The sequence below is a fragment of the Pseudophryne corroboree genome, unplaced genomic scaffold (genome assembly GCF_028390025.1).
Source record: "Pseudophryne corroboree isolate aPseCor3 unplaced genomic scaffold, aPseCor3.hap2 scaffold_1488, whole genome shotgun sequence".
NCBI lineage: Eukaryota > Metazoa > Chordata > Amphibia > Anura > Myobatrachidae > Pseudophryne > Pseudophryne corroboree.
Genome location: NW_026968118.1, coordinates 73,911 through 88,932, shown reverse-complemented (window position 1 = coordinate 88,932; position 15,022 = coordinate 73,911). Strand labels below are relative to the sequence as shown.

At 46.0% G+C, this 15,022-nt stretch overlaps 1 protein-coding gene across 1 annotated transcript in view; it reads right to left on the bottom strand.

Moving 5' to 3' along the window:
* Positions 1-343: 343 nt before the first annotated feature.
* Positions 344-15,022, bottom strand: part of LOC134998295 (gastrula zinc finger protein XlCGF26.1-like) — a 48,515-nt gene continuing 33,836 nt past the window's right edge. The window contains exon 6 of the mRNA XM_063951351.1: positions 344-2,708. Coding sequence (XP_063807421.1) covers positions 1,378-2,708 — 1,331 coding nt within the window. The 3' untranslated portion in view covers positions 344-1,377. The remainder of the gene's footprint in view (positions 2,709-15,022) is intronic.

The following is a 15,022-nucleotide window of genomic DNA, read 5'->3' as shown; positions in this document are numbered from 1 at the left end:
CGATCATCTCTGATTAACCCCCTATAAGCTTCCAGAGTGCACCTTATATCTCATCTTTTCCAAGTTACTACAAATGATATGAGATCTGTAGCAGCACTACTTTCAGGATTATTACACAGAACACACATAAAGGCTGACACAGCAAATAACAGTAACACATACAAGGGATTAATTAGAAATAAGGAGGTATAATCATCACTATGTCTAATTATCAACTGATTCGGTGTGGGACCCATACACCTCGTTACTGTCTCCAGCAGCCCCTGGTACTGCACTGCAGCCATCCACCCTGTCCCCCCCCCCCCACTACTGCCACATCTCACCCCACAACTGCCACCCACCTTGTCCTCTGTCACTACTGCCATCCTCCTTATCCTCCCCTACTACTGCCTCGTCTCCCCCTCTGACACCTTAGCGCTGCTTGGGGACAATATTACCCACAGACAGTGCCTCCTGCAGCCCCCGCTACAGCACTACTGCCACCACCCTCTCTGCCCCTCTGACATCTCAGAACTTCTTGGGGATTCTTGGTACTGCTGGTAACAGTCCTTCATCTGCAGATGGTAGTAACTGGGCAGTAAGGAGGCAGAAGCTGCTTCTGGTACCATGGACCCTGGTCATGTAGGGCTGGGAGAGTCAGTAAGATTATGTAATAGTCACCATCTTACAGGCAGCCGGTGAAGGGAGCAGAGATTGGGTGTTATGTGGCAGGAACGGGCTGGTTAGGTAACAGCCTGGCTGCTGCATTCTGTACAAGCTACAAGCGGTGCAATTATTTTGCTGGGAGACCCAGGTAGAGGACATTGTAGTAGTCTATGTGTGATGATACAAGTGCATGTATGACTGTAGGTAGATCTTCTGAGGGAAATAAGTGCTGGAGTCTGGCTATGTTCCTCAGATGAGGATCTGATTGTGGCTGATACGTGATGTCTAAGTGTCACTCCGCCATCCAGGACACCAAGATTACGCATAGGATCAGCATTTTGTAACTCTGAACACCCAAACGTAAGTCTGGTTGGTAGGCAAAGCTGAGCTGTAGCCCTGCCCTTTGTTGGTGAGCTTCTACCATATGGACCTGTTTCACCAGGACTGTGTCACAGCCAACTGGCATCACCCACACCTGGAGCTCAGCTAGACAACCATTTAGGATTGGTACTGGGTTCTCAGTACCTGGAGCAAAAGACAGGTCATCTGCAGAGCAGTGGTAGATGAGGGCATGACATCTGATTATTTCACCCAGTGGTAACATGTATATTGCAAAAAGCATAGGAGATAGGATAAGAACCTTGAAGAACAACGCATGGCAATGAGTATACTCCAGAAGATTAAAATGGTTCCTCACCTGAGTGATGTCTATTGTGTGCAGCAAGAGCTTATTTATTTCTCAGAGTTTGGAAATGGACTCTCACCTGTGTGACTTCTCTGATGTTTAACAAGACCTGATTTCTGTGCAAACCATTTCCCACACTCAGAACATGGAAATGCCTTCTCACCTGTGTGACTTTGCTGATGTGTAACAAGTTGTGATTTCCGTGTAAAACATTTCCTACACTCAGAGCAAGAAAATGGTTTCTCACCTGTGTGTCTCCTCTGATGTCTAACAAGATGTAATTTGTGAGCAAAACATTTCCCACACTCAGAGCATGTAAATGGCTTCTCACCTGTGTGACTTTTGTTATGTCTAACAAGATTTAATTTTTGTGTAAAACATTTCCCACACTCAGTGCAAGAAAATGGCTTCTCACCTGTGTGACTTCTGTGATGTATAACAAGATGTGATTTACTTACAAAACATTTCCCGCACTCAGAGCAGGAAAACAGCTTCTCACCTGTGTGACTTCTGTTATGTCTAACAAGATCTGATTTGTTTGCAAAACAATTCCCACACTCAGAACATGGAAATGCCTTCTCACCTGCGTGACTTTGCTGATGTGTAACAAGATGTGATTTCCGTGTAAAACATTTCCCACACTCAGAACAAGAAAATGGTTTCTCACCTGTGTGACTTCTGTTATGTATAACAAGATGTGATTTACTTACACAACATTTCCCACACTCAGAGCAAGAAAATGGCTTCTCACCTGTGTGACTTCGCTGATGTGTAACAAGTTGTGATTTGCAGGTAAAACATTTCCCACACTCAGAACATGGATATGGCTCCTCACCTGTGTGACTTCTGTGATGTATAACAAGACCTGATTTGTGTGCAAAACATTTTCCACACTCAGAACATGGAAAAGGCTTCTCACCTGTGTGACTTCTCTGATGTATAACAAGGTGGGATTTCCAGGTAAAACTTTTCCCACACTCAGAGCAAGAAAATGGCTTCTCACCTGTGTGACTTCTGTGATGTGTAACAAGATCTGATTTGTGTGCAAAACATTTCCCAAACTCTGAACATATCAGTGGCCTTTCACCTGCCTTACCTGTGCGTGGGTTAATAGGCTTTGTGTTCTGTGTAAAACATTTGGCATCTATAGAACACGGAAACACTGTATCTACAGTCAGAGCTGTAACAGATGCTCCAATATCAGAGTGATCAGGAGAACATTTCCCAGGATCAGAGGGATCAGCTGATAGAGGTGGATGTATAATTGGGGTAATGGGTTTATCTCCTGGAGAATCCTGTCTACTTTCATTATCTTTTATGTCACAATCCGGGGATAACATTAGATGTCCTTCTGAGATATTCCTGCTTGTGTGTCCATCTGCTGGAAATAAAATACATTATGGAAATGTGACATTTCTGTAACAATATTAATCTTGTAAACAATAGGAGAAGACGACTCTGGGACACTTAATTGTAAATGTCTGTGTGTAATAAAACATAACTTTTAATGAAGGCTTTATAATATTGTGTCTCAGACTATCATTGTGTCCACCCTCCTGAGAACACTCACAATAACAAATGTAATATTATAATAAGACTTAGATATATCTCTCTCTTGTACTGGTAACTAACCATGAAGTATAAATGGAGATGTAGTCACTCGCCAAGTCCTATGTCAGCACCAATGTAAAACAATGGATGGGGAACATATCGTATGAATTGGAGATTCTAGATGAACAATAACATCAGTCGTATGAGCTGATGGATCAGAGAAATGTCTCCTAACGTTACTCCTGGAAGCATTGGTAAGGTAGCATTCCTTTATGTGTGTGCTCATACGCTGGTAAGCCTGTACATGTGTTACCCTTATATAACGTATATTGCTACAGCAGAGTAGGTGTGGAACAAGGTACTTTACATGCAATACACCATATGATACCCTGTAATCATCATCATCACCTGCTAGGTTATAATCTACTTTCTCTGACATCCTAGAGGAAGCTGGGGTCCATTTAGTACCATGGGGTATAGACGGGTCCTTTGAGAGCCACTGCCACTTTAAGAGTTTAATAGTGTGGGCTGGCCCCTCCCTCTATGCCACTCCTGCCAGACTCAGTTTAGAAAATGTGCCCGGGGAGCCAGTCACAGCTATGGGAGCTCCTAGGAGTTTTATTAGTTTTTTATTTTCTAGAGTTAGTTAGGTTTCAGGAAGGCTGCTGGCAACAACCTCCCTGCTTCGTGGGACTTAGGGGGGGGGTCGGGAATAGGAACCAACTTCCTGAAGAGTTAATGGTTCCCTAGTCCGCTGACAGGACACTGAGCTTCTGAGGGTGCTGATCGCAAGACCACGAGGCGACTGCTCACTCCCGCAGCATGGCCACCACCCCCTAACAAAGCCAGAAGAAAGTAAAGTGGTGTCAGTCAGTGTATGTGTTCCCTCCACTTCCACTCATCCCAAGGATTCTCAAACTAATAAAAAGATCAAGAGTTCCAGCGACCGTCATTGCTCTGAACTGGCCAAGGTGTGCTTGGTATGCGGATCTTCTAGCATTACTGCTGGAGGATCAGAGGCCTCTTCCTCTTCAAGAGGACCTTCTACTGCAGGGGCTGTTTGCCTATCAAGACTTACAGCAGCTACGTTTGACGGCATAGAAGTTGAACACCAGATCTTAGCTCGAAAGGGCATTCCGAATAAGGTTATTCCTACTCTGATCCAAGCTAGGAAGGGGGTAACGTCTAAGCATTACCATCGGATTTGGAAAAAGTATGTGTCTTGGTGTGAATCCAAGAAGTTTCCTATGGTGGAGTTTTAACAGGGACATTTTCTCCTCTTTCTGAAGTCGAGTGTGGATGTTGGCCTACGCTTGGGCTCCATCAAGGTCCAGATTTCGGAATTGTCTATTTTCTTCCAGAAACAATTGGCTGCTATCCCTGAGGTTCAGACTTTCTTGAAAGGAGTTCTGCACATCCAACCACCCTTTGTGCCTCCTATGGCACCTTCGTATCTTAATGTGGTGCTGCAGTCCCTGCAATCGGATTGGTTCGATCCTTTACAGGAGGTTGACATAAAGTTTCTTACTTGGAAGACGGTCATGTTGTTGGCCTTGGCTTCTGCCAGACGTGTGTCAGAATTGGGCGCATTGTCGCACAAGAGCCCCTACTTGATTTTCCATGAGGATAGAGCTGAGCTCAGAACGCGTCAGCAATTTCTCCCTAAGGTTGTGTAGGCTTTTCAACCAACCTATTGTGGTGCCAGTGGCTACTGACACCTCAATTACCTCAAAGTCCTTGGATGTCGTGCGGGCTTTGAAAATCTATGTGAAGAGAACTACTCGTCTCAGGAAGTCGTATGCACTATTTGTATTTTATGATCCTAACAAGATTGGGTGTCCTGATTCTAAGCAGACAATTCACGCTGGATCAGGCTTACTATCCAGCATGCTTATTCCACGGCAGGACTGACAATTCCAAAATCTGTTCAGGCCCACTCTACCCGTAAAGTGGGTTCTTCCTCGGCAGCTGCCCGGAGTGTCTCGGTCTATTCAGCTTTGTCGAGCAGCTACTTCGTCAGGGTCGAACACGTTTGCTAAGTTTTATAAGTTCTATACTTTGGCCTCTAAGTACCTCATGTTTGGTCAAGCATTTCTGCAGGAACCTTAGCACTCTCCCGCCTGTACTGGGAGCTTTGCTACATCCTCATGGTACTAAATGGACCCCAGGATCCTCTAGGACGTAAGAAAAAATAGGATTTTAATTACCAACCAGTAAATCCTTTTCTCGTAGTCCGTAGAGGATGCTGGGCGGCCGCCCTGTGCTTCGTATTCCGGCATTGTTATTTGGTTCAGTATTGTTGGTTCAGCTGTTGCTGAACTGTTCCAAGTTGGTTAGCTTGGCTTTCCTTTTTGTTATGTGTGAGCTGGTGTGAATCTCACCATCTGTGTATTTCCTTCTCTCGAAGTATGTACGTCTCCTCTGGCACAGTTTCTAGAGGGAAGGGTCAGCTTACACTATTAAACTCTTAAAGTGCCAGTGGCTCCCAAAGGACCCATCTATACCCAAGGGTACTAAATGGAACCCAGCATCCTCTACAGACTAAGAGAAAAGGATTTACTGATAGGTACTTAAAATTCTATTTTTACACCCCCATCATCAGTGTCTTACCTCTAAATCCTCAATAGTAATAAGGATGATGTGTGTACAGGAAGTATGATATAGAGAATTACATATCAGAATCTATACAGCTGCCGCCATACTTCTGCTTCTCATACGTGTGCTACTGGCAGCAGTGAACATCTGAGTGAGAGTGCAGGGAAGACAGCAGAGTCTGATGAGAAAGAGATTGGATCTGCCTTTGCAGAGATGTACCACACCTGTCACCCCTGTTAGTATATAAAACAATAAATAAGAGGGGCGTGGTCCATCCAGACGTGCTTTCTTGAGCTCTCCACACTAAGTGGCTTCTTATCTAACGTACCTGATAGCTCTCAGCCACCGCTGGGACCAAGGCCCAATCTATTAAGTCCCCCACTCCTACTGCCCTAAAGCCGCTCGCTCCGCTCACTCCCAGCCACGTTCACTGCCGCAGCCTAGTGACGCCTATAAAGCCACGGGCTGTATTCTGGGGCTAAGTGCGCCCAGACTTTCCTGCATGCTCCGGATACCTGACTGGGAGGCGCTTTTGGCTAAGGCGGGAGTACTTGCTCTCCATATAACACAGGTGCTCAGCTCCCGCTACTGCTGGGGACAGAACGGTCTGCCCACAGTCACTGGCGCCCGGCGGTGGTATTGGGAAGTAAGGTGGCTGCCATTTTATATCCTGGTGTCGGCCATCGCATGCTTTGCCTTCTGCCTTCAATAAGGCTTAATATAAATAAGTGTCCTGATGGCTGGACCGGGGTCACTACATTAAATTGAAGCATTTGCCTGGAGGTGAAACTACCTTCTATTTATATGGTACCACTATCATCTACTTCCTCTCAGTCTACATGCAGAGCCCAGTATCAAGTATCATCTGAGTACAGCTCATTACACTCTGATTACAACCTCACAGTATATTGGCCCTCATTCCGAGTTGATCGCTCATTGCCGTTTTTCGCAGCGCTGCGATTAGGTGAAAAATCGGCAATTCTGCGCATGGTACGCAGCACTAAGTACTTTCACACAAAACTATGCAGTTTTACACAAGGCCGACCGACGTTTTTTCATCGCTCAAGTGATCGTTGTGTGATTGACAGGAAAAGGGTGTTTCTGGGCGTAAACTGACCGTTTTCCGGGAGTGCGCTAAAAAACGCAGGCGTGCCAGGTAAAAACGCATGAGTGGCTGGCCGAACGCAGGGCGTTTGTGACGTCAAACCAGGAACTAAACAGACTGCAGTGATCGCAAGGAAGGAGTAAGTCTCGAGCCACTCTGAAACTGCAGGAAAATATTTAGTAGCAGAAGTGCTAACCTTTCGTTCGCACTTCTGCTAAGCTAAGATACACTCCCAGAGGGCGGCAGCCTAGCATGTGCACTGCTGCTAAAAGCAGCTAGCGAGCGATCAACTCGGAATAAGTGCCATTATTTTGTGGCTTTATCCACTGAATATATTTTTCCATTTGTGTCTCTCTGGACTGAGTACTTCACGTCTGTGATCACGCTGACCTCTAATGGAATTTCTCGGTCATTACTGTGTTATTTGAGTTGCAATAAATCATGTTTACTTGAAATTTTGGCACGGATGCCCCCGTCACACTAAGAATGTCATTTTGAACGGAGTCATCCTGACAGCTTACTACTGCTCCTTTTATTTATAGATCGTTTGTATTTTCCTATCTCTGAGAGGTCAGTCTCTTTGTAGCCGGCTTATCATGCCTCCAAAAAAGGTTAAAAGGTACCAAATCGGCCCCACCTGTCCATCTCTTTGGTACCTTAAATTCAGGTGGTTCTTCTGAGACCACTACATCATCTGCTTCTTCTTGTCAGACGCACAGCCCAGCTGTAATGGCTGAATACGTCTTAGGACACTCTAGATGGTCCTGTTACTCTACGCTCTATACATCGTACAGAATAAGATGAAAGAGATTGTTGCATCTCACAAAGATCTGATTTCAGCACATGACACCCTTCAGGAAGACATGGTCTCTATACGTGATAAAGTCATTGATTTAGAAGACAGGTCTCGGAGAAATAATATCAGAATAATGGGCGCTCCGGATTCTGCTACAAATGCTGAGCTTTATGATTATGCCACGGTCCTCTTTTCAGAAACTTCCACTGAAGGCTTCTGCCGCGGACCTTCTTATTGATAGGATCCATAGACTCCCAAAGTCCAAACAGGCCCCTATCCAAGCACCGAGGGACACTCTGCTCAGGGTCCACTTTTTTCATATTAAAGAACGAATTCTACAGGCTGCTTTGCCTTCCTCATCCACAGCTGAGTGCCTGGATAATCTGCAGATATTTCCAGATATTTCTCCTGTGACGCTGGCCAAAAGGCGTCTATTCCACCCAAGGAAATGTGCAATACAAATGGGTAGTTCCTACTAAGGTTATTGTTATGCGAAACGGCGTCTTCGCAGTGATACCTTAAACTGAGGATGGCCCTGCTATTCTGAAATAATAGGATTTTAATACCTACTGGAAAATCCTTTTCTTGTAGTGCGTAGGGGATACTGGGATGGTTTTAGTACCATGGGGTATAGATGGGGTCCATTGGAGCCTGCACTTTAAAACTTCTTCAGAGTGTGATGGCTCCTCCCCTCTATGCCCCTCTGTAGACATAGTCTAGGAAAACTGTGCCCGAGGAGACGGACATACTTTGAAAGGAGGAAAAGAGACAAGAAAGTGGTGAGAGAACGAACCAGCACACAACATAACAAGAGGATAGCAACACTAACCACAACTTGAACATAGGGACAGCAAAAGCAGACCCAAACTACAACACACAAGAACAACTCTTGCTGAAAAATATCAAAGCACAGAGGTGGGCACCCAGTATCCCCTATGGACTACGAGAAAAGGATTTACCGGTAGGTATTAAAATCCTAATGTTCAAGGGGATACTGGGATGGTCTTAGTACCATGGAGAAGTTGCAAAATCCCAAACTGGGTGGGAGAGTGCTGAGACCCCATCAAAACTGATTGACCAAACTGAAGATCCTCAGTAGCCAAGGTGTTAAACCTTTAAAACTTTACAGCGTGTTCGAACCCAACCAAGTAGCTGCCCAGCATAACTACAAAGCCGAGACACCCCGGGAAGCCACCTAGGAAGAACCCACTGACTGTGTGAGTGGGCTTGAACAGACCTAGGCAGCGGCAAAGCCGCCGAAGAGTGAGCCTGTTGGATCGTAAGCCTGATCCAACACGCAATAGACTGCTTCGAAACAGGACAACCAATCTTTGAAGCATCATAGAGAACAAAAAGCAGTCTGATTTTCTGAGTCGAGCTGGCCTCTTGACATAAATCTCCAAAGCCCGAACCACGTCCAAGGACATTGGTGTAACAGACGTGTCAGTGACAACCAGAACCATCATCGGCCAATTGATATGAAATGCTAATACCACCTTAGGCAAGAACTTCTAGCGAATTTTAGGCACCGCTCTATCCTCATGAAACACGAGAGAAGGACTCTTACAGGATAAGGCCCCTAATCCCAAAACACGCCTCACTGAGGCCAAGGCCAACAACATGACAGCCTGCCATGTCAAATACTCCATGTCCACCTTGTGGAAAGGTTCAATCAAACCGATTGGAGAAAGGCCAGAATCAACTTGAGAACTCACGGCGCTGTGGGAGGCACAAAGGGTGGTCGAATATGAAGGACACCTGTCAAGAACATCTGGACCACTGGGAAAACAGCCAATTGTTCCATGGAGAAAAAGACAAGGCTGAGATTTTAAATTTTATGGAGCCAAAACGTAGGCCCACATCCACAACAGCCTGCAGGAAGTGCAAGATATGTCCCAGATGAAAATCCACAGTAGAATACTGTTGACCCTCAAACCAAGAGACACATTTCTTCCATATGCAATGGTAATGTTTTGATGCGACCATCTGGCCGGCTTGGAGCATAGTCGAGATAACCTAGCCCGGAATCTCTTTCCTGGCAAAAATCCTCCCAATATACTTCCATTGCATCAAACGTAGCCGTGGTAAGTCTGGATAGACGAACGCCCCCTGTGTAAGACGATCATCCTGAATTGGCAGAGGCCAGGGTCCTACGAGTAATAAGGCTAGAATGTCTACATACCAAGCCCTGCGGGGCCAGTCTGGGGCACTCAGAATTGCCTGAACCCTGTCCCTTTAAGTCCTTTGAGAACTCTTGGAATTATAGGAACTGGAGGGAACAAGTACACCAACCAGTAAATCCACGGTGTCGCCAGAGAGTCCACTGCTGTGGCCTGTGGATCCCTTGTACCAGAACAGTAACGCAGAAGCTTCTTGGTCAGCTGAGAAACCAACAAGTCGATTTGCGGGTAGCCCACATTGATGAAATATCTTCTGAAACACTTGCGGGTAGAGGCCCCATTCCCCCAGGTGCAGATCGTGTCTACCGAGGAAGTCTGCTCCACAATTGTCTACTCCCGGAATTAATATGGCGGAAATGGCCTTAGGATTACGCTCCACCCAGAGGAGTATATGTGACACCTCCCTTATTGCAGCACTGCTGTTTGGACCTCATTGTTGGTTTATGTAAGCCACAGTTGGTGCGTTTTCCGACCATACCTGTATGGCCTGATAATGAAGGATATAAAGAGGTCAGCAAAAGGGCATTATAAATTGCCTTGAGTGCCAAAACATTTATTGAAAGGGAAGCCTCTTGATCAGACCACCTTCATTGGAACCAAGCCCCTAGGGTCACTGCACCCCAGCCATGGAGGCTTGCATCCATTGTCAACAGAATCCAATCCTGAATTCGGAAGTGTCGACCCTCCAGGAGGGAGATCAGCAACCACCATAAGAGGGAAATCCTGGCGTTTGGTGAAAGGCATATCATCTGGCGCATGTGCAGATGTGACCCAGACCATTTGTCCAGCAGATCCAGCTGGAATGGTCATGCATGGTCTCTACCGTACCGAATTGCGTCGTAGGAGGCCATTATCTTTCCCAGTAAGCATATGCAAAGATGTACCGAGATTTTGTTCAGCTTGGGCTCCATCAAGGTCCAGATTTCGGAATTGTCTATTTTCTTCCAGAAACAATTGGCTGCTATCCCTGAGGTTCAGACTTTCTTGAAAGGAGTTCTGCACATCCAACCACCCTTTGTGCCTCCTATGGCACCTTCGTATCTTAATGTGGTGCTGCAGTCCATGCAATCGGATTGGTTCGATCCTTTACAGGAGGTTGACATAAAGTTTCTTACTTGGAAGACGGTCATGTTGTTGGCCTTGGCTTCTGCCAGACGTCTGTCAGAATTGGGCGCATTGTCGCACAAGAGCCCCTACTTGATTTTCCATGAGGATAGAGCTGAGCTCAGAACGCGTCAGCAATTTCTCCCTAAGGTTGTGTAGGCTTTTCAACCAACCTATTGTGGTGCCAGTGGCTACTGACACCTCAATTACCTCAAAGTCCTTGGATGTCGTGCGGGCTTTGAAAATCTATGTGAAGAGAACTACTCGTCTCAGGAAGTCGTATGCACTATTTGTATTTTATGATCCTAACAAGATTGGGTGTCCTGATTCTAAGCAGACAATTCACGCTGGATCAGGCTTACTATCCAGCATGCTTATTCCACGGCAGGACTGACAATTCCAAAATCTGTTCAGGCCCACTCTACCCGTAAAGTGGGTTCTTCCTCGGCAGCTGCCCGGAGTGTCTCGGTCTATTCAGCTTTGTCGAGCAGCTACTTCGTCAGGGTCGAACACGTTTGCTAAGTTTTATAAGTTCTATACTTTGGCCTCTAAGTACCTCATGTTTGGTCAAGCATTTCTGCAGGAACCTTAGCACTCTCCCGCCTGTACTGGGAGCTTTGCTACATCCTCATGGTACTAAATGGACCCCAGGATCCTCTAGGACGTAAGAAAAAATAGGATTTTAATTACCAACCAGTAAATCCTTTTCTCGTAGTCCGTAGAGGATGCTGGGCGGCCGCCCTGTGCTTCGTATTCCGGCATTGTTATTTGGTTCAGTATTGTTGGTTCAGCTGTTGCTGAACTGTTCCAAGTTGGTTAGCTTGGCTTTCCTTTTTGTTATGTGTGAGCTGGTGTGAATCTCACCATCTGTGTATTTCCTTCTCTCGAAGTATGTACGTCTCCTCTGGCACAGTTTCTAGAGGGAAGGGTCAGCTTACACTATTAAACTCTTAAAGTGCCAGTGGCTCCCAAAGGACCCATCTATACCCAAGGGTACTAAATGGAACCCAGCATCCTCTACAGACTAAGAGAAAAGGATTTACTGATAGGTACTTAAAATTCTATTTTTACACCCCCATCATCAGTGTCTTACCTCTAAATCCTCAATAGTAATAAGGATGATGTGTGTACAGGAAGTATGATATAGAGAATTACATATCAGAATCTATACAGCTGCCGCCATACTTCTGCTTCTCATACGTGTGCTACTGGCAGCAGTGAACATCTGAGTGAGAGTGCAGGGAAGACAGCAGAGTCTGATGAGAAAGAGATTGGATCTGCCTTTGCAGAGATGTACCACACCTGTCACCCCTGTTAGTATATAAAACAATAAATAAGAGGGGCGTGGTCCATCCAGACGTGCTTTCTGGAGCTCTCCTCACTAAGTGGCTTCTTATCTAACGTACCTGATAGCTCTCAGCCACCGCTGGGACCAAGGCCCAATCTATTAAGTCCCCCACTCCTACTGCCCTAAAGCCGCTCGCTCCGCTCACTCCCAGCCACGTTCACTGCCGCAGCCTAGTGACGCCTATAAAGCCACGGGCTGTATTCTGGGGCTAAGTGCGCCCAGACTTTCCTGCATGCTCCGGATACCTGACTGGGAGGCGCTTTTGGCTAAGGCGGGAGTACTTGCTCTCCATATAACACAGGTGCTCAGCTCCCGCTACTGCTGGGGACAGAACGGTCTGCCCACAGTCACTGGCGCCCGGCGGTGGTATTGGGAAGTAAGGTGGCTGCCATTTTATATCCTGGTGTCGGCCATCGCATGCTTTGCCTTCTGCCTTCAATAAGGCTTAATATAAATAAGTGTCCTGATGGCTGGACCGGGGTCACTACATTAAATTGAAGCATTTGCCTGGAGGTGAAACTACCTTCTATTTATATGGTACCACTATCATCTACTTCCTCTCAGTCTACATGCAGAGCCCAGTATCAAGTATCATCTGAGTACAGCTCATTACACTCTGATTACAACCTCACAGTATATTGGCCCTCATTCCGAGTTGATCGCTCATTGACGTTTTTCGCAGCGCTGCGATTAGGTGAAAAATCGGCAATTCTGCGCATGGTACGCAGCACTAAGTACTTTCACACAAAACTATGCAGTTTTACACAAGGCCGACCGACGTTTTTTCATCGCTCAAGTGATCGTTGTGTGATTGACAGGAAAAGGGTGTTTCTGGGCGTAAACTGACCGTTTTCCGGGAGTGCGCTAAAAAACGCAGGCGTGCCAGGTAAAAACGCATGAGTGGCTGGCCGAACGCAGGGCGTTTGTGACGTCAAACCAGGAACTAAACAGACTGCAGTGATCGCAAGGAAGGAGTAAGTCTCGAGCCACTCTGAAACTGCAGGAAAATATTTAGTAGCAGAAGTGCTAACCTTTCGTTCGCACTTCTGCTAAGCTAAGATACACTCCCAGAGGGCGGCAGCCTAGCATGTGCACTGCTGCTAAAAGCAGCTAGCGAGCGATCAACTCGGAATAAGTGCCATTATTTTGTGGCTTTATCCACTGAATATATTTTTCCATTTGTGTCTCTCTGGACTGAGTACTTCACGTCTGTGATCACGCTGACCTCTAATGGAATTTCTCGGTCATTACTGTGTTATTTGAGTTGCAATAAATCATGTTTACTTGAAATTTTGGCACGGATGCCCCCGTCACACTAAGAATGTCATTTTGAACGGAGTCATCCTGACAGCTTACTACTGCTCCTTTTATTTATAGATCGTTTGTATTTTCCTATCTCTGAGAGGTCAGTCTCTTTGTAGCCGGCTTATCATGCCTCCAAAAAAGGTTAAAAGGTACCAAATCGGCCCCACCTGTCCATCTCTTTGGTACCTTAAATTCAGGTGGTTCTTCTGAGACCACTACATCATCTGCTTCTTCTTGTCAGACGCACAGCCCAGCTGTAATGGCTGAATACGTCTTAGGACACTCTAGATGGTCCTGTTACTCTACGCTCTATACATCGTACAGAATAAGATGAAAGAGATTGTTGCATCTCACAAAGATCTGATTTCAGCACATGACACCCTTCAGGAAGACATGGTCTCTATACGTGATAAAGTCATTGATTTAGAAGACAGGTCTCGGAGAAATAATATCAAAATAATGGGCGTTCCGGATTCTGTTACAAATGCTGAGCTTTATGATTATGCCACGGTCCTCTTTTCAGAAACTTCCACTGAAGGCTTCTGCCGCGGACCTTCTTATTGATAGGATCCATAGACTCCCAAAGTCCAAACAGGCCCCTATCCAAGCACCGAGGGACACTCTGCTCAGGGTCCACTTTTTTCATATTAAAGAACGAATTCTACAGGCTGCTTTGCCTTCCTCATCCACAGCTGAGTGCCTGGATAATCTGCAGATATTTCCAGATATTTCTCCTGTGACGCTGGCCAAAAGGCGTCTATTCCACCCAAGGAAATGTGCAATACAAATGGGTAGTTCCTACTAAGGTTATTGTTATGCGAAACGGCGTCTTCGCAGTGATACCTTAAACTGAGGATGGCCCTGCTATTCTGAAATAATAGGATTTTAATACCTACTGGAAAATCCTTTTCTTGTAGTGCGTAGGGGATACTGGGATGGTTTTAGTACCATGGGGTATAGATGGGGTCCATTGGAGCCTGCACTTTAAAACTTCTTCAGAGTGTGATGGCTCCTCCCCTCTATGCCCCTCTGTAGACATAGTCTAGGAAAACTGTGCCCGAGGAGACGGACATACTTTGAAAGGAGGAAAAGAGACAAGAAAGTGGTGAGAGAACGAACCAGCACACAACATAACAAGAGGATAGCAACACTAACCACAACTTGAACATAGGGACAGCAAAAGCAGACCCAAACTACAACACACAAGAACAACTCTTGCTGAAAAATATCAAAGCACAGAGGTGGGCACCCAGTATCCCCTATGGACTACGAGAAAAGGATTTACCGGTAGGTATTAAAATCCTAATGTTCAAGGGGATACTGGGATGGTCTTAGTACCATGGAGAAGTTGCAAAATCCCAAACTGGGTGGGAGAGTGCTGAGACCCCATCAAAACTGATTGACCAAACTGAAGATCCTCAGTAGCCAAGGTGTTAAACCTTTAAAACTTTACAGCGTGTTCGAACCCAACCAAGTAGCTGCCCAGCATAACTACAAAGCCGAGACACCCCGGGAAGCCACCTAGGAAGAACCCACTGACTGTGTGAGTGGGCTTGAACAGACCTAGGCAGCGGCAAAGCCGCCGAAGAGTGAGCCTGTTGGATCGTAAGCCTGATCCAACACGCAATAGACTGCTTCGAAACAGGACAACCAATCTTTGAAGCATCATAGAGAACAAAAAGCAGTCTGATTTTCTGAGTCGAGCTGG